The sequence below is a fragment of the Pleurodeles waltl genome, chromosome 8, assembly GCF_031143425.1.
Source record: "Pleurodeles waltl isolate 20211129_DDA chromosome 8, aPleWal1.hap1.20221129, whole genome shotgun sequence".
NCBI classification, from domain to species: domain Eukaryota; kingdom Metazoa; phylum Chordata; class Amphibia; order Caudata; family Salamandridae; genus Pleurodeles; species Pleurodeles waltl.
In genome coordinates, this window is record NC_090447.1 from 673576177 (window position 1) to 673597034 (window position 20858).

Sequence of the window (20858 nt, forward strand, 5' to 3'; positions counted from 1 at the left end):
TATTGGATTTTCCACTTGGAGAGTCATTCTTTTAATTATGACCCTTTCCATTTCCTAATTTATTGACCTATATGGTCTTGATCTGGATTTTGATTCAGGAGTGTTTTCCTTAAATTGGCCTGTAGCAGAGAGGCGACTCCTAAGCATCAGTAGTATGGTAGACATTGTTCCTAAATTGTAATCTTAGTTCAGCGCTGTTCTTGCAATTAATGTTAGAACAGAATAGAAGATGCCTTTCACCGCTTGTAAGTCCTCTGACACTTGGGCATAGGCTCCAAGTAAATGAGAACAATCATTCATTGGGAAATCAGATGTACTGGAGAGATCCTCCATGGGCAGAAAATTATTATTGCTTGGGAAGCTACCATCAAATAGTCCTGCTTTCTTTTATTTCTTTTTTCAGTGTTGAGTGGCTTGACATTCCAGATATCAATATCTGACAAGGTAAATTCTTTTGGGGTTGTAGTCAGAGAACTGCTACATTTTTTCTTCTGAGATGTTTCCCGGTGTGATCATTTTACTGATAGCTATTTCATATGTAAGAGGTTCAGTAGTTGTGTCAGCACTGGGTGACCTTGGGCTATTGGTTTGCGACCGAGCCTCAAAAATATATATTCTTATTCTCCCGATGTAACAGCTTGTGGGCACTCAATCATTTCTTCTTCGTTTAGCTTCGTTCAAAAGTGAGAATCTGTGGTAGCCAGGCAAGTGAGCCAGAATAGAGATGTCCCCCGACCCCATTTGGGCCCTTTCAGTGGAATTTTTCTTTTTATGATAATGTTCCTATGTATTAATGTTCTAATTGTCATCTTGCCAGTATACAATTGGGCAGAGGACTCCTCTGTGTTTATTTTTCCTAGTTAGTTGCACCTGTTCAAGGTTATATTGGCCCATAGTACTTCGTGCCCTGCCGCAAGTCCAACCCTGTTTCTCAAGCCTTTTGGATTCAATGACCGAGGAAAATCCTTACCATTTATTAGTTATACGATCACGTTTTTTTAATAGGAATGTTCACTATCGTACAGGAGAGTACCACAAAGACTTTTAATCATCGAATCATCGAATTTGAAGGGTTTTATGGTGTCTCTTTTCTGGCTAACAATGGGAGCTAACAACAGCTCTGTGTTTCCTGATCTTGCGTTGCAACAAGGTGAAGTAAAATATTTCCCAGAGCGTGCCACACATATAGGTGACAATCTTATGCAGCAATATTCGAGCCCAGTATCAATATGTTGTTATTGCTTTCAAACTTTGGGGACAGGTTTTCAAAATTGCTTCCCTAAGAAAAAAAAAAAAAAAAAAAAAAGCCAACCACCCTGCGAGTCTTAACTCATTCCCCTCTGCTGCACCTGCCTCCCTGCAAACCTCCGTGGGCCTGCCGCATCCCAAGTTCTAGTGCATCGGGCCTATTCGAGAGTGATTACCATCTTCACCGCCGGCAGCCCAAGCCCTACACAGGGAGCAGGGTCCATAACTAGGAGGAAGACTGCCCCAGTGGAGCTTCTTAGGGTGACCACCCGTCCGTAAATTTCACGGACTGTCCGTAATTTCGCCCTGCTGTCCGTTGTCCGTGATGAAAGCTTTAACGGACGACATTTGTCCGTAATTTTAGCCTTTCAGCTAAAGGGCAACGGAGGCAGGGCAAAATTACGGGCAGAGGAGTTTCCCCAGCTGGGCTGGAAGGCAGGGGGTCTCCTGTGCACTGAGGGAGGGAGGGGCAGACAGATAAGAAAAGGCCTTCTTGCCAGGGGGTCTCCTTCCCTAAAGACATGCAAATGTGGGCCACTGGTAAATCTGCAAATACAAAGGGGCTTGAAAACCTGCATTGAATTTACTAAAAGGAGCCACTTGAAGTTTTGTGGTGGCAAAGATATTTCTTTCAGAGAGGTATTGTAATGGTTTTCCAAGGTGAGCTGTGGAGTGTGTGGTTTTAATGGAGTGTTATAACATTTTTTTAGCACTAGGTATAAACTGTATATTATTCAAATCTGTATTTGAGAAGCGCTTTTTTTTTAATTTAACCGAAATGTATTTGCGCATTTTGTAGCAGCCTTTATTATAATGTAATTGTATTTTTTACAGTTCTTTCAGGTACCTCGGTACCTCATAGTACTAACAAACATTGGCAAAACCAGTTGGTCTCATCTACGAAAGAGTTATTGGCTTTGCTAATGTGTTTTAGCCATTAGCCATGTTATACACCAGAGTAGCTGATGTTCAGCATGGCTTAAAGTTAGTGGCATAGTGGTGTGGAGTGTAGTAGAGTAGCATAGGAGCAGTGGCGTAGAGCCCAGTGGTGCAAAGTACAGTGCAGTGGGGTACAGTGCAGTTGTTTAGAGTGCGTTAGCGTAGAGTGCAGTGGTTTAGAGTGCAGTGGCATGGAGTGGCATGGTACAGAGTAGACTGGCGTAGAGTGCAGTGGGGTAGAGTGGCATACAATAGAGTGGCAGAGAGAGCAGTAGTGTAGAGTGGTGCAGTGGCATAGATTGCAGAGTAGACTCACGCTGCAGGGAGTGCAGTGGCGTAGTGTAGAGTGGTGCAGAGTAGGGCAAAGTGCTGTAGAGTGGAGTGATGCAGAGTAGAGTGGCATAGAGTGCAGTGGCATAGAATGCAGTAGTACATAGTTCATTGGTGTATAGTACGGTGGTGGAGAGTGCAACACTGCAGAGTAGAGTGTCAGTGCAGTGAAGTTTTGTGGAGTAGAGTGGCACAGAGCAGTGGCGTAGAGTACAGTGGTACAGAGTAGAGGGCAGTGGCGTGCAGTTGTTTAGAGTGCATTGGTGCAGAGTGCAGTGGCATAGAGTGGCATGGGGTAGAGTTACATAGAGTGCAGTGGAGTAGAGTGGCATACAATAGAGTAGCAGAGAGTGCAGTAATGCAGATTGGTGCAGTGTCATAGAGTGCAGAGTAAACTCATGTGGCATAGAGTGTAGTGGTTTAGAGTGGTGCAGAGTGGAGTATTGTAGAGTGGTGTAGAGTAGAGTATAGTGCCTAGAGTGCAGTGACATAGAGTAGAGTGGTGTGAGTGCAGAGTTGCAGAGTAGAGTGTCAGTGCAGTGGTGTAGAGTGGTACAGAGAACAGCGGCATAGAGTACAGTGGTGCAGAGTAAAGGGCAGTGCAGTTGTTTAGAGTACACTGGTGGAGAGTGCAGTTGCATAGAGTGACATTGGGCAGAGTAGAGTGGCATAGAATGCAGTGGAATAGAGTATATTGGTGCAAAATGCAGTAGTACAGAGCAGAGTGGTGTAGAGTATAGTGGCGGCCAGAGCAGTGTTGCAGAGTGTCAGCTTGCAGTGGTGTAGAGTGCATTGAACTAGAGTGCAGTGGTCAGAGTTTTATAGAGTACAGTGGCGTAGAATAGATTGTTTCAGAGTAGAGTGCAGTTGCATAGAGTGGAGAGGTGCAGGGTAGAGTGCAGTGGCATAGAATGCAGTGGCACAGAGTGCAGTGGCATTAAGTAGATTATTTCACAGTAGAGTGAGGTGGTTTAGAGTGGAGAAGTGCAGGTTAGAGTGGAGTTGCATAAAGTGGCATAGATTGTGATGGCATAGAGTAAAGTAGTGTAGAGGGCCGTGGCATAGAGTGCAAAGGTGCAGAGTAGATTAGAATGATGTACAGTGTATTGATGTAGAGTGCAGGAGCATAGAGTTGAGTGTTACAGAGTAAAGTGCATTAGCATAGAGTGTATTAGCTTAGAGTGCAGTGGCGTACAGTGCAGCGTTGCAGAGTGGCAGAGAGTGGAGTTGTGCGGATTAGATTGGTGTTGCCTAGACTGGAGTGGTATGGTGTGCAGATGAGCAGAGCGCAGTGGTGTAGAGAGGCGTAAAGTGCAGTGGCTTAGAGAAGAGTAATACAGAGTAGAGTAGAGAGGCATAGTGTGAAGTAGCATAGAGAGCAGTGGCAAAATGTGGAGTGGTTCCAAATGGAGAAGGGTGCAGTGGCATGGAGTGGCGTAAAGTGGAGTGATACAGAGTAGGGTGCAGTGGTGTGGAGTGGTGCAGAGCAGAGTGGAGTGGAGCATGCATGGTGTGGTAACACACTGCCATTACAGACAACACATTTTTGATTGAAATGACCATTACATTTGCACAGATATACAGTTTTTCAAATCAAACTATATTGTACAGAGACGATGATGTGTGGAAATTGCATCACCTAATGCAATGATTTGTTTTAATCATGTAAAGGTATTTGTTTCCAGCACAGTTCAGAATTGACAAAAATGTGCTTGATTTGTACTTCTAATTCTGATATCTTCTGAAGTCTATTTAAATGTTGTCATGTGATAGAAAAAACTCTTTCCTAACCCCAGTATCCAGCAAGATTGTCGCATAAATCCTCTTACTTTGAAGTCAGAGAAAGGAAAGTAAACACTAAGTTCCCACCGAAGACAGAGCCTGACATTTGACTTTGTTCTTTGAATGCACAGCAAATATGATAAGATAAGAACAAGATTTACAGGCCTGTTTACAGAAAGGGAGCACTCAGCAGGATACTGTAAATAAGGTTTTGGCAAGGGAAGGGAGGAATTCAAGCTGCATAGCCTAAAACAAATAAAGCCAGCAAATTGAAAGCAACAAATTGTGAGTTACAAACTACAAGGCCAATGGCAAGCAACAGGCAGAATGCATTCACAAGGAAGCACTATGAATTTACTTAAAGTGACAGCTGTGGGATACTTTGTGGGGAAAGTCCAGTATTTTAGTCCATATCTTGCAGAGGTTTGGTACATCAATCACCCAGGCAGTATGACAAGAAGACCTGGAGTTGTTTCCATGTTGCAGGATAAGTCTGTACACCCATTCCATCAGTTGGCCACCATTTCCTATGGTACAGAGCTTCTGGCACACCTCTTGTAGGGTTAGTGCTAGGTAGCAGACATGAAATAGGGCACTTAATGATTATTTAAGGTGGTTGTAAGTAAGGAGTTGACCGGGGTGAAGATGGTAGTCTGCCACAAGTGTTTGGAAATTTAGTAGCTCACTGTTCAGAAACAAAGTCCCCAATTTTAAGCCACCTGCAACATGCCACTGATGGAGTTGCTCTGAGCACAGCCATCCTGTGCGAGTGGGAAGGCTTAGCAAAGGTAGTGCAGGAGCATAGAGTTTCTTCATGTCAGTGAGTTTACAGGTTCTGGCAAGGCAAGAGAAAGCCATGCATGATAACCCCGGATGGTGATCCATAGAATGGTCAGTAGGAAACGATGAGCAGTGCATTAAGCCTTCCTTAAAAGTCTTTACTGGTAAACCCCATCTCATGCAGGGAGGTGGGCAGAAAGCCAGTGAGCCACCCATTGGATATCTGCAGCTGAATAAAAGCATTCTAAGTCCAGAAGATCTAATTCATCCGCAGTCACAGTTAGCTTTAGAGTGGAAAGAGCTCCTGATGGCGCCGCAGCGACCAAATCAGATGTGTGGCCTGTCTGAAGAAGGAATAAAGGATGAGCAGGGGAAGGTTTGCAAAATAATACTATCATTGGGGTAGCACACCATCTTCACTAGTGACACATGGCCTCTACAGAAAGCAGAAGAGAAGACCAAAAAGCAAACTGGGCTTGGAGGGACCGTTCGCTCTGCTGAGATTTTCATCCTGGAAATCAGTGTAAGAATGGTAGATATTAATCATTAGGTATCGAAAGGTAACTGGTTCCCAGTTCAATCTGAGATTTAATTGTGTATGAAGGCGAAAACAGTGCCATATGTTAAAGAAACACTAATTACATTTTAAAATTTGTAAATTTTGTTTGGGCAATTTACATCCCAAATATTTTGAAGATTCCATGTGTACTTGACACTGAGGGATAACCCAGATCTCTAGTTTGGCTTTTGCTCAATTTCAAAACCATATAAAGACATGGACTAAGCGGGCAATTGCCTTGCACAACCTTGCAAGGGGTCTGGCCCCTGCTCACCCTTCACAAGCACTAACATGCAAACCATTGCACCAGAAGAGTTTGCCAAGATGGATGGGTGTTGATTGTTCAACCACTTGACAGTGCCCCTTCTGTTTCGCTCCTGTGTGCAGACAATTCCCCAAATACCCAATACCTTCAAATAGTCTTGGTGGACCCATCTTGTCTGATTTTAGGAATTGTCCCACCTTGTTCGTCTCTTCTTTATTTATCCAGTTGTTAGCAACAATCCTTTGAATTACTTGCTGTGGATCTCCCATTTGATCTCGATTTCATCCTACTCTTTTATTATCTTTGATTGGTACTCCGGGCTCCCATTTCTGAGATAAATGTAGAGACCCAAACATACACTCTAGTGCAGTGAGACTACAGACAAGTTATGGGTACATCACATCCTGTCATTAGGTGTGAGACTGTCACCCAGACCATCTGCCGTGCCTCTTTAAAATTAGGTTGAAAGTCCATGGGCGGTTGGGTTAAGGCAGATGTTTTTGTTCAATTTGTTTAAACTAGCATAAGGTTAATAACCTTAATGTTTCCCAAACTGTTTGCCAGGGGTTTTGAAATGTTCAGAAACATAATCAAAATTTTGCTCTTACTTTCTCTTCAGGAAAGATCGGGTAGATTTGGGTAGGGGTGATGGCCTTGCCGTGAAGGGCATTCTTTACTACTGAACAAGGACGTAATGTGACACCTGAGTGTAGCACACCAGGAGGCAATCACAAAAGGTCCACAGTGAATAAATAGTGCTATGTTAAAAAAGAGTAAATAAATGCACTGACAACATAGTGAGGCATGTCCTCTCTTGCGTGTGTCTGTAAAATGGACGTTTGTTCTTGAAATTTTGTCCTGAATTTTTACCCTTTGTCTTGAATTTGTGTCCTGAATTTTGACCCTTTGTCCTGAATTTTTTACAGTCCTGTCCAGAATTTGCCTCAGTGCCAGGTGGTCACCCTAGCTCGGGGGCATGTCAGTGAGGCAAAGGGAGACAAGGGCACGAGAGCACTCAGCCACTTCCATGTGTGTGGCGTCCTCTCCGTCAATCTGTGACAGTGTAATACACGCCAGTGACTGAGATTCAATCAGATTAAATTGGTGTTCATTAAACATTATAAGGAATGCAATTATAAAGCGCATGATGAACTAGTCAGGTGTTACAAGTTCAGAACTGGTGCTGTGTTAATAAGATCTAAGTACTACTATTTAACATTTAAACACTAATATCCCAATAAGTATATGATAAACAAGTAACCCTATTGGTAGGTTTTACATGTGGTCCCATGCAAATGAGGGAAACTTTTGACTTTAAGCCCATGCCTTATTACAGACGTTAGCCCAAGGACAAACAGTCTGTAAGGAGGGAGGCACACTGACTAATCTGATGATATCTCTACTGGAGGTGGAAGGAAACCTCTAGGCTATATTGTTACAAAATGGTATTAACGGAGCTCCAGAAGTTGGTTCTTGTAAATGATACACTGCCAATAAAGAAGACAGGTTTGAGGTCTGGCTGTAATACAATGGATAATGTATAGGAACTGTCAATGATGACTGGTCCACTCGCACAACCTCAGGGTTGATTTTTGTAAGTTTGCCAGGCTCAGGCTTTGACCTTCTTAACCACAGCACAGTTGACCAGACTGAACAACCCGAGGGTTCTCCCATGCTTTTTTTTTAATCCATTCAATCACTTCACACTGACTCTTGTGTAGTAGTAAAAATTGCCAATGGTGAGCAAAACACAAAAAAGATCTTTATGAATACTTAACTGAGACAGTAGTGTGTGTTTGCTATTATTCCTAGGAGCACAGCAGACATGGGTAAATATGTGGCATCCTTGTGGCTTGGGATGTTTCTGTTCAAAACGAGCATTCCAATAATTGCCAATTGACGCGGATCCCATCTGGAGTATACAGCTCCAGTAAGGTGTTGGCAACAAAGAATCTGAAAATCTTACCCGAGTTTCAGCTTGGATTTTTTATCAGGAAGCGATATACAACGTACTGTAATGCTTCCAATGTCTTCAATGTGCCAATGACACTCTTGTTCAGGATTTAGCAGCCGTGAACACACTAGAAGCATATAATCTGCAAACATCTGTATTAGTTATAGAACTAAAATATTAGCCTCTTAAAAGCGGAAGTTTCAGTTTATTTGCTAGTTGAACTCTAGGATTCTGGAGGTAATCTCATACTGTGAATACGTGTGGGTAATACTTGACATATGGAGGCCGCTCCATTTGTCCCCATGGCAATAGCCACAGCTGAGAGCAGTTTGGGCAAAATGTGCAGTTACATTATTAGATGAAGTAACCTAATTTCGTAATGCTACCATCCCTTGGTGGTGCAATTACAACCTAGATTCTGCATTTCTTTAACCTGCGAAAAGCCTCTTTTCAAACATATTTAAGGACTGTGATTGACGTATTCAATTACGGGGAGCTGAAATAATCGGTCGCAAAGGATGACATCTCTTTAGAAACAAAGGTTGACCACCGAATGCAGCGCTCATTACTATCTTTGGCACACAAATTTGCTTGTTGTCAGAGATAATGGTGTAAGTTTGACCAACAGCAAATATATTTTGACAACATACACAGGTGGTCTGTGCCAGCTTATTTTAAAGCACGTTGTCTCTAGAGGCAAGGCACCACCAGACATTTTAAGAATCGGTTTAATATGGGCACTCCTGTTTTTAAATTTGCTTCCCCGGCAACCAGTTATTACAAACGATCAAAGAGCTGAATATTTTGTTGCAAAAGAATTAGGTGTCTGAGTTGACCCTTATGATTTACATTTGCCGAGACCTCGTTCAAAAAGAAGGAACGGAATATGCCATATTTTAAGATTTTTTTGCCTACGGAATATCAATACAAGCGAGTGATCATAATACTGAGGCACAGAGATAGAAGTAGTTGGGAGGATAGTGACGTTTCTTAACGCAACAGTGAGAGGCATACAATTGATGTAAACTGTTTTATGCCGTTAATGATCCTGGCCATAACTTTTTTCAGATTACATATTGTAAGTTGAATGAATGAATCAATCAAAGATTTCATTCCAAGACCTAGGGCCTAGTGTACTAACAATTTTAGCTTTTGAACATCCTATGATTCGTGAATCACATGTTTTGTGAATGCTAAAGCCATTTTTGGAATGTGCAAAGCTCATTTAAGAATCAGTATTTGGAATGTGCGTGTTAATTGCAGTACTTCATTTGAGCCAGTAGATGCCGTTGGGGGCAACGGCACTCATTCTTGGGGACCGGCACGTATTTTTCCTCATTTGACATTTCCTGAGAGCAAGACAAGGAAAAATACATAAACGGTAAAGGAGGAGGAGAAAGATGGAAAAAACACCACCAATGGAGAAAGCAGGAAACTGCTAGAGTGACATAAAGGAGCAGACCAGAGTCTGGTAGTGGATTAAAGAGGCCTGAGGTGGATGGAGCAGTAGCAGCATTGGTATTCGGCATGCTGACATTTAATGGTGCCGCTGGACTTATGAGCGGCGCTTTTGGGCACCAGCACTCATTATTTTAAAAATTAAGCACTGTCAAGGGCACCCCTTCCAAATACAGATTGCTTATACTATGTATTAATGTGACCAACATCTGATTGCAAAAAATATTATTATTTTACCATCACCTCAAAGGAGGTGGTCACCCATTCACAAATAAGAAAAGGTCCCTAATAGACTACTTCTCCTTGTGATTTTTTTTTAGAAGTGCTTACTAATAAAATATGCTTGTATCACATTTCATTTTTGTTTTGAAACACATCTGTTTTCCTGCATTTCAAAATAAAATAATTGCTTTATTAAAAACAATCACAGATGTAGTGGTCTTTTAACCCCAACAGCCCACCCTGTCTGTGATTGCAGCTAATGATAGTAGGTTGCAATTTGCAACCTACTTCATTAATATCTAAAAGATAATCTGAATTGTGACTCACTATGATGTATTTTGTTAATTGACCTATTAATACATAGGTCAGATCATGAAATATAAAGGCATCGGTAAAAGCCAATGTGCAAATTGTAAACACTTTTACTGAAAGCATTTTAAGTACGTGAGGTTCATACAGCCAGATGTACAGACATTTCATTTGCAAACAATTGTCGAAAAATTTGCAAATTACATCAGATTTTTTTAACAAACCTTTGTACTGATAGGTTGATTTACAAAATAGGGATTCAGAGTAGGTTGCAATTCAACCTTCCTCTTTAATCTGCATGAGGTATGTTTCATTTTTATGACTCACTCCGATTGGATAGAGGGTTACAAGACCACTGTCTGTGATCACCATTTAATAAAGTAAACTTTTATTTTTTAGGGTTGAGCGCGCAAAGCGCTCTGTCCCTGTTGTAATCTCTATGTGGACATTTAACCTCACCCATCAGTTTGGTTGGTTCCTGGGCTTGCCTTTTAAAATTAGCTTGATTTCATTAGTGAAAGGCACCCATATGTCATACCTTTTCTGGTGTTAAGCCCTCCTCGAGGGCACTGGCCAACTACTGAAAACATCCAAGTCTCCAGGTTTTCCATATGGTTTCTTTTTCTCTTTATTTTGTAGGCAGCACGGTCTTGCTGGGCAGTACTCAAGTGCTTTGCATGACATCGACCCTGTTACATGGATATTTGCACTTATGCTGGTTACATGGATAATTGCACTTTTGGCGATACATTTCACTGCAAGCGAACTTCTGTTTCCTTTTGTGTGTCTGCTTCACGCTCATGGTGACTATTGGCTTGCTTATGTGAAACTGTTTTACTTTTCATTTTCAGTTTATGTGGCAAGAAATGTCAGGTTAGGAGCTGACAACGCTAATAGCTTTAACTCGAGCAAATCCGAGACCCATTGCGTTGCAAATGCTTGTTTATAATGTACGGTGTTTTCTTGATAAGAAACTAGGCTGCTTTTAACAATTAAAAACACGTTTTTTCAAAGTTTAAGAGTTGGTGGAAGTCTACTGGACCACTGCCGACTCAAATTAACTTTTTCCAACATTCAGAAAGGGGAAGGTGCCCCAAGGGGATCACTTCCCCTTTGCAAATGGGTTACAGATTACCACCTCCTTTGAGGAGTTGCTAACCTTTCAGTGGTTGCAACCACAATTGCGGTCGCAAATCATTGATAGATTGCATAACAGACTGCAATTTGGAAAAGGCACCAAAATCATGCCCCTTCTAAATTGTGATTTAGTATCTATTTCTAAACCCATTTTGCAATTTGGTAACTCTTTACAGAATCGCAAAAATAGGTTTAGTATATTCCAAAAAGCTTATTTTACAGTTGCAAACCCTGTGACTTTGCAGATCACAGGGTTTGAGACTGCAAGGTGGCTCAGTGCATCTTGGCACAGTGCTGGTACTTAAACAAATATATATTAACTTTTTTTATGTAAGTAAGTGACAATTATCTATGTGTTGTATTTTGTTTTGGTGCTGATTTCATTGTAATGGTTTTTACTAACCGAACAATAAACTTGAACACGAAGATTCTGTTAAAAAGCAGCAGACCCCAGCTATGGATCGGTGTGAGAGAACTGGATGGCAGAACAAATAATCCCACTTTACGAAACAAAAAAGTATATCTGTCAACCATACGTTTTCAAATATATTTGAATGTGGGAATATTATTAACAAACTCACTAAAGAAATGTTGACAGAAGATCATGAGATCACAGGCTTTCAGGGTGCACTGCGGGATAGTTCCACCAGGAGAATACCATGAAAGACACACTGAATAGGTTTCTTTGACAATGTGACTTGGTGTATCTCAAAGACAAACTATCAAATGGACATTCAAGTCTCTTCTGTTGTCTCCTCTCGTTCTTTTTTATTGCATAAACTACAACCTGATATTCCATTTCTTGATGAAGACAGTGTGAATACAGCTGTGGTTGCCTTTCTTGGTTCCGGACTTTTACTAATATGCACTGTATCTGGGTAGTGCAAAAAAACAAATCAGCAGATTACGGACTGTCTAAAATCAAGCTGCTAAGGCAGTCTCTTTAACGACTGCTTTGCTTCAGCTAGGTCTTTACTGCAGAACCATCATAGGTTTCCAGTAGAAAACAGGATTACTTTTAAAGTTGTTAATAATTAAATTTATCTATGGATCATCAGCTAACTTTATAAAAGCCATGTTGATCAAATACATAACTTGGCAGCAACTAAGTTGTTCATGCAACAATCAATAGAGCCACTAGTACTTGCACTGAGCTGTTACCAGACTTAAAGTCCATAACCTTTCATCTTTTCTTCTGAAAGCAACTCAAAATAATTCTCTTCTTGAGTTACTTTTTTCCTTTTCCTATTTTGGGCTTCCCTGTATTGCCTCAGCACCATGAGAACCTCTGGGACTTTCAATATATGACCTAACATCAGAGAGATTGACTAGTATGTATCTGTGTCCTCTAATACAGATTAATACACTTACAAAAACAAAGCTCATTGGCAGGCTACGTGACTTGGTTGTAGATCAAGGATAGTATGCTGAACGGCAAACTGGTTGTGCAATAGGTTGAAAAGTGTTGTGGCACCTGGACCAGTACACTACCAGAATATTAGAGGCAAAATATTGAAATATAAAAACATTGTAGCCTAAATATTGAGTGTCAAAATATTGTGCAGGTAAGTACCTTTAGCTAAGTATATGTTTACTAAACCTAACTACAAATATATGTACCTTGATGAGATATAGACAGGCAGCCAGATAGAAAGAAAAGAAGAAATTAATTTATGAATATAAATACCATATAGATGGCAAATGTAGATCTTTTCAAAGCATTTATTAACAAAATACTGTTAATAAAGGCATTGAAAAGGATAGATCCAATTAACAATCTTTGTAGGAGATAACCCAAGTCAATGTAATGGAAGGGATATTTTCTTGAAGATGACACTCAAGATCTGCAACCAAGTTAATACACCAGAAGGAAAAGGAAAAAATGTGAGTATACGTTTAAGAATCTGCAGAATTGTGGGGTGTGAACACAAATTGAACAATTCTAAGCAAAGGGTCAAACATCTGATGGAATATAAACAGCATGCAGGAGAAAATAAAGGCCCAGTGACAGTTCAAAACCATGTTTGGGGTGTTTGGTGTATTGTGTAGTGGATGGAAATTGGGCTACTCTAATCAGGTGACTACAAAGTTTCATAAAGTGTAAACAGAGAATGCAAGGATATAGAGGGATTCGGATGCATAGAAACAAATATGACCAGAAAAGGTACTTTAACACATGGTAGTAAATATCATACAATGGAAACAAAGCAACAGGGGTTAACTAGAATGTAAGATGTTGTAGAAAATAAAGTACTTGTATACCTTTATTGAAATGCGATTACAAACATGGTTGTCTGCTGATCCCAATAGACACCATCCATGTGATCCAATCAAAGTGAGTCACAATTTGCGAACAACCTCATTAATATTCAGGAGCTAGGTCAGATTCCAACATTCTACAATGTAGATTTTTAAGAAACAATATATTAGCACTTAGGTTGGTTCGTAATAGTGCTTATTTATCAAAAGAATACTGGTCGCAGTTTGTGACCAGTATTTTGTGATGCGATATTCGTTCACCTGGCCCAAAATCTATTACTTGGTTCACCAAAGGGACCTTCATAAAACTATTTAAAATAAAATCAAAGCACTTACCAAACACTGCAGAACACTGATAGTGCAGAATGAAGAAGGACAAGATTGAAAGCAAATTCATCTCTCCTCTTGGGCAGTTTGGACTCTATTCTAAGTATAGGAGGGAAAATTAAGAAAATGTTTAATCTAATGATATATTTTTTCAAATTAGAAATAACCTAGAAAAACATGTTTTCATCAAACTTCAATTCAGCATTTATCATCATTCATCCTTAGTAAACAATTTTTATAAAAAAAACAATTACTCGAAATGTTCCGATATAATTTAAGAGGTAATCTCCCAAATTTGGGTTTCTATTAATTATACGTCAGTTAAAAAATAATTGCTGCTATAAGCACAGTTTATGCTTTTCATTATTTTCAGTGCTTTTGAACCTTTACTGATTCAATAAGTCCTTTGTATGTGCATGCCTGACAGCCATAAGGGAAACAAAAACAATTATTAGTAAAGCCAATAGGTGTCATATGCAAAAATATTTGGCTTTGCCAATGCTTTTTTTTTTAGGAATAAGTTAGCAAGTATATTTTTTATATTGTGCCCGGGACACTACAATTATTTATAGCATATTAGCTAAAGATACAGAGGTAGCATAATTTACATTTTACAGAAATTATAAATCGCTGTAAAAGGTGCTATGCAAGAGGCAATTTTATTCTTTTTCCTCATTTTTTTCCCCATTTCCTTTGAGTGTTATGTTTGCTCCACCTCTGTTGCATCTGTTTGTTGCCACTTTGCTTTCGTTTATAATGTTCCCTGTTGCTTCTGCAGTTTTCGCTTCTTGCATCTTTCCTTCAGATCAATCCTAATTTTTTCCTCAGTATTCTCTAACCTCTCTAACCTCTGCACCAGTCAAACTTGGGTTGGTCTACATGTGTTCCTTCATCCTTGTTTTTACACTGTTCATAGGTTGCACTATAATTAATGTTTGTTGTAGACGAGGCTTTAGCTCCAACTTTGCTTGTAATGTGAAGCACACTTATATCTAGTTGGTACAGCCGTGCTATATTAAAACAGAAATAAAATATAAAAAATATGGTTTGTTTTATTATTTAGTACTCTGAGCTTTTTGAGTTAATGAGGTTGGAGTTCTCCTTGGCCGTTTTGGGGATGTTTAGTCGTTTTCTGAGAGCTTTTGTGAACTGTTATTAGTGAGACTCTTTTATATCGCATTAGGACTGAATCCTGCAGGTCAAATAACCGCTTTAAGGCTCACAATTATGGTGGGCTTGACTTAATCTTGGAATGCATGGATTTAACTGATATATTCAACAAAGAATCTTTATCCACGACTGAGTTTAATACATTGAATCATTGATAAACGCTCTAGGTATGCAAATCCACCTTCCCTGCTGAGAAAATGTATGTAATTGATACATGCATGATGCATTCTAGTTGCAAATATTGAACTCTATCTTTTTACAGAATTAGCTCCCGAGATCAGACATATTTACATGTCCAATCGCATACGAGAGTGTCCTCCTTTATCTAGGGCGAATCTATTGGTACGTCATTTTGGCTAAAGGAAACCATCTGGCTGTTTAAAAGGACTTTCACCAACTGGATTTTACTTCAGTGGCATGCTTCATCATCGAGTCCTTGCGACAGATACTAGACCTGTATCTGGGTGAGCTCTACCTCATTTATCCAAGGGAGCTGTTTGTGTTGGCTCTCTGTTTTTGTATTGTCTGGGGTTGGGGATCTAAACTTTAAAATTGCCTCAGACTGCCCACAATCATAGTATTATGTTTTATTCACAGGGCCCCCTGACGAAGTTAAAAACAAAATGCTGAGGTAAAAGAGTTCTATTATGCACCCTGCATCTGTGAACTGGTCAACATTTTTCAGCCTTTCTGTGTCCAATTTCTTCCCCAGTCCAGTTCATATGGGTGGGAAGAGCACATCAAGAAGTCGTAGATACTTTGGCCATTGTAGCACCTAAATTTCTGTTCACTGCAGTGCTGCTATACATTCGAATTGCTTCCTTCTGAAACAAAATATGGAAAAGACGTGTGAACACATTCTCATGCACTGTCACATAAAGTATTTGTAGTTGAGGCTGCTGCCTTTATAATATCATGTTTTTTTTTTTTATCAAGTACCTTTAGCAAGGTGACACGTGCTGAAATCCTTGCAACACACACATTTTATGCACCCTAACCAAGTACTGCTGCTCTTTTCTCCATAGCAGCTAATGACACATTCATGCATTGTCGAGTAAGGAATAGTAGGTGAGGCTACTTCTTTTAAGTCCTAATTTTCCTGTGTTTTTTTTTCTTACCAATTATTTGTAGCATGGTAACACGTGCAGAGACAGTAATGGCACAGATATTATGCACACATGCCCATTTTCTTGCCGCCAGTTGTTCCATAGGGGACGGCGGGCAGTCAGGCTTGTTGATACACTCTGTAGAGAGTAATTTGGGAAAAGGTGCATATCAAGTCATCGTCCGTTATTTATCAGGCAGCTCATTCTAAGAAAACGTAAGAAAAAGTTGTCTAATGTCACTCAGCCAAATAGATATATATATATAACTCTTTCAGGGTTAGAGTGATGCATAAATCATGCAAAAGAGATAAGAGAATTCTGGGTAGTTCCCAAGTTTAGGTGGAGAGCAGCTCCAGTATAGAGCACCCTACAGCACCAGTGACACTCTAGATGTCCTCACATCAAATGTCTGTTTTCTAGCAAAGTTTTTAAGTATAGGATTAGCACAGTGCCACCCATGCCGAGCTAGAAAATGACAAAGTGTTTTGCCATTTATAGAGCAAAGTCTTTAAGCATAGGATTAGCACATTGCCATCCTCGCCAAGCTGTAAATGACAAAGTACATATGGCCTAAAATTCTTTCACCACTCCAGGCACAGTATAGCAGCTTTGAATCGGAAAAAAAAAAGAAAAAAAAAAGAATATATATATATATATATATATATATATATATATATATATATATATATATATACACACATACATATATATACACATATATATATCTATATATATATCTATATATATATATATATATATATATATATATATATATATATATATATATATATATATATATATATATATATATATATTACCTAGTGGCAGCCACCACTAGGTAGTTATCCTCAGAAAAAGTTTTTTTTTACTTACATATATCTGTGTCACAATTTGATGAATCTTCACAAAATGTACCCAAAAGAAACCTAAGAAGGTTCTGACCTGGGTGTGAGTAGTAGGGGGAGCCCAGTTCATAGCTTATACAATGCTTACATCAGCTGTTGTTGGGGATCCCAAAACATGTTTTCTCCATGTTAATTTCCATAGGGATTTTGAACAGGGATAGAGGCCGAACTGCTGCACAGAATTACACCAGACTTGGCAGAAAGCTAACCCTTGGTCCTGAAAAGTCCTTTTTGTTATTTGGTGTAAATCCATGTAGTAATTTTAAAAATATTAATGAAAAACCAAATTTCTATATAGAGGGACGTGAAGGCTCGGCGAACCTTTCTGATCTCGTGCTGAGATCTGATTGGCTTCCAACACTTCAACAAGAAAGTGTTGGCAGCCATCTTTGGACTCAACATATTAAAAATGAAGGAAGGGGACCACCACCTCCTAGGGGCTAAAGAAATATTGAATGCGGGAGCCTTTGTTCCCCCCTGCAACCCTGGGAACCGTCACCTCCTCATAGCTAAAGAATTTCAGAGTGAGTGGGCGGGTGCACGGGGACTGCAATTAATTAGACTGCTAATGCTTCATTTATATGTTTAATAACGGTGTAGAAGTTGTCATGAGTGGTGCTGTAATATCAGCGGTACTTAGCAGTGCATGACAAGGTCACGATTTATAGTTAGACAGATATAGGGACAGGGAGAGAGGCCCTGTGGATAACCACTATTACCAACCAACCGTGACGAGGGGTTGGCCAAGGTCCTGTCTCTCTGGGTGTCGGAATAGGTGTAAGTGGGTGTCTCTGGGTGTAAGAGCAGGTGTGAGAGGGTGTCTCTGGGTGTAAGAGTGGGTGTCAGTGTCTCTTTGAGTAGGTGTGTGAGTGTCAGTGTGTGTCTAAGAGTGGGTGTGTGAGTGGGTCTGTGAGTAGGTGCACGAGTCTGTGAGTGGGTAAGTGTATAAGTGGGTCGATTTGGCATTGTGTGTCTATGTAGGTCTGTCAGTATGTGTGTCAGTGTCTGAGTATGTCTGTGAGTGGGTACATCATTGTCTGAGTGTGTGTGAAAGTGTCAGAGAGGGTCTATGAGTGGGTGCATGAGGGTCTGAGTGGGACTGTGACTGGGTGAATGAGTGTCTGCATGAGTATCTGAGTGGGTCTGAAAGTAGGTGTATGCTCTCTGAGTGGGTCTGGGAGTGGATGCATTAGTGCATCTATGAGTGAATGATTTACTGTATGAATGAATCTTTTTATTTTTGTTGCCAATATTTGCGAATTCACCGCAATGCAACATGTGGGGCCATCCTGAGCTTCACAGCATAATCATGAACATCGCGCAGCATAAAAAAAAATATTTTTACGGTCATCATTTGACCCTCAAAGCCCCCTATATCACAGCCCTGGGGTCTGTGTACCTCGACCCTGACCCCTTATTCCACTTTTCATTTTATTTTTCAGCCCCGGAGATCATGTCCCGTTAGCTAAAATGGTGGGTGCAACATTCTGTTCAAATTAAACGGATTTACACCAAATAACCAAAAGTGTAATCTACATACCGAAACCTACCTTTTTTGGTGTAATTCCGTCCAGTGGTTCAGGCTGTAGTTGTGCTCAAAGCTCCTATGGGAATTAACATGGGAAGCGTATATTTTTTGACTATGCCTTTTCCCCAGCCCCCTCTGACAGACCACCCCAAAATTTCCCATGCGCAACAAGTATGACCGGCATTTTTTGGGGGAAACTTTTGTGCCAAATATATAGGCAACTCAAAAAATGCTTTTCCTATGGAAAATTGGTCCTAACTATAACTACCTACTGGCAACTGACAGATATATAGCTGTCCAAAACAAATTGGTCTAAGCAAGATGCTCAAAGTTTCTGGTGCTTGGTTTCAGACCACATCCTGAATATGTATCACCAAACAAATATATCAACTTCTAACTTGCTGGTGCTACAGGTTCTTTCTGCAACTCTCCCCTGGAGTAAAATGCTGGGAGGATGCTGTGGAGGGACGACTGTTCGCAAGCATAGTGCAGTGAGCCGACTGCATTGGATGTGCACCTGGAGACAAGCATGGGTCACCATTGACAGGTGCAGCATCTGATTGTCTGACGTGACACTGCTCTACTTGATCGGATCTGCCATTCTTTGGAGGAGGTAGCTTGGAAAGCGAGTCTCTGAATATGACAAACAACGTTTGCTGGGTAGCTCTGATGGGGTGCTGGTGAAGGAGAAGGCCACGTGAGTTTGTCATTGGAGTGGAGCTCCACGGGTGCCTGGTGGAGGAGAACACCAGCAGAAACTGTGGTTTGAGCGGAGCTTCTATGCGGTTACATGGTCCATGTGTGTTTGCTTGTGATCACGGCATGAAATTAGAGCACCTCAAATCCCAGTGGAATACGGTGAACAGGGAATTGGGTGGCATAAACAGGGGAGCTTTACTGTAACGCCTCGGAGGAAAGGTGGTGAAGGGTGGACCCACCACTTGCTTTGTCGGAATCAAATGATAACTGGATGTGGAAAGAGAGAAGCATAGAGTGTTTTCTGTTGTTCCATAGCAGAACACAAAGAAGGAAATTTGAAAGGATATAAACTTTTGTTAGCTGTGGTACCAAGTCAGAGTGTGACATTGTACATATTTTCTTTGGATTATCAAAAGATTAATATAAGTGCAAGAAGTGTGAGTGAACTGGACAGCAAATGATGGCAGAGAGTCTGACAAAACGTGAACAGGTTTTTAAAACGCTATTTGATGATGCTAGCAATATAGGAATTTATGAGTTACTTATGTCAGAAAAACAAGAATTGACCTCCAGCAAATTGTTAAAGGAATTGGAACAAGCCAGAAAAATGGAGATTAGTAAATGGTGGGGAAAAGATAAATTAAGGAAATACATTGAATGTGGGAGAGTCTCCAGGGGCTTGATGATCTTTGTCTTGCCAACATTAAATGATAAGGACTCAGACTTGCTCAAACAATGGCAGGTAGATACAGTAGAATACTCCATTAAATTAATGAATTCATCTATTGTACAAGCTGAACGGAAATTGGAAAGGACATTACAGAAAATTAAAGAAATTGGGAATGTTCTAGAAACTGGACAGACCTCAGAGGAAGTGAAGAATGCATTAAGGGAGATAGAGAAAAGGCTAGAAAAGCATGAAAAGGAGGTACAATTAAAGGAAAGCAAAGAAATTCAACATAGATGTAATAGATAATGCTACAGTTTGCACCAGGCAAACTGTGGATAAAACAATTGAGCAAGACAATTGACAGTTCAGAACTCAGTTCGGGGGACAAAGTTCCAATGTCAATGGGACCAAAATTTGACTTTTCAGGAGAAACGTGCCTTTACAATATGGAGACGTGGAGGGGTGGGATGGGGAACACAAAGCAAAGCAAATATAAGAGCACAAGGCGATCAAGAGGAAAGGGCAGACGAGGAGGAGTCAAAAAGGATTAAATAAATCAGCAACACAGGAAGATTTGATCACCAACCTCGCTTCCAAAAATTGGAGGGCAAACATATCAAATTGTTAAACAAAGTATTGGGTTTCTACCCTATGGATCTGGTGGCAGTCACAATTGACATGTATAAATTCTCTAGAAAATTAAAACTCAAGAAATTCTTTGCATTAAAGAGTCAGAAGCTTTATACCCAGAGCCATCAGGATATCTCCCATATTAGCTACAGATATAAATCATTTGAAAACTCAATCCAGTTTGGAAGAGGAGCCCGAGGGAACTTTACAAACACCGACCCTGGGGAATTTATTAGAACAGGAGTTACGTCAAGCCTTGGGGATTCCAACGGATGCTATGACCCCTACCCATTGTTTGTCAAAATCATGTTTTTGTCCTCAACTACCTGCTCCCAATAAGATAGATCTGTTCCCAGAAACAACAATAAAATGCCTGACTAAAATTGCCCTTAAATCACAGAGATATGATTATATTAACATGACAAAGGAGGATTTGTTGGCAGTGCAGAATCTGTGAAATGATGAGACATTCATAATAAAGACACCAGATAAAGGAGGCAATATAGTGTTTTTGGATTGTACACACTACATCAAAGAAGCTAAAAGACAACTTGGTGACAGAGCGAGTTATATAAAACTGG

The 20858-nt window shown here is 40.3% G+C and overlaps 1 protein-coding gene across 4 annotated transcripts in view; it reads right to left on the reverse strand.

The window, feature by feature from the left end:
- The window catches only part of HHLA2 (HHLA2 member of B7 family), a 1624464-nt gene that overhangs the window by 1100842 nt on the left and 502764 nt on the right, over positions 1-20858 (reverse strand). For all 4 annotated transcript variants that reach the window (XM_069204789.1, XM_069204791.1, XM_069204790.1 and 1 more), the window contains one exon: positions 13579-13668. In XM_069204789.1, the coding sequence (XP_069060890.1) occupies positions 13579-13639 (61 nt within the window). In that variant the 5' untranslated portion in view covers positions 13640-13668. The remainder of the gene's footprint in view (positions 1-13578; positions 13669-20858) is intronic.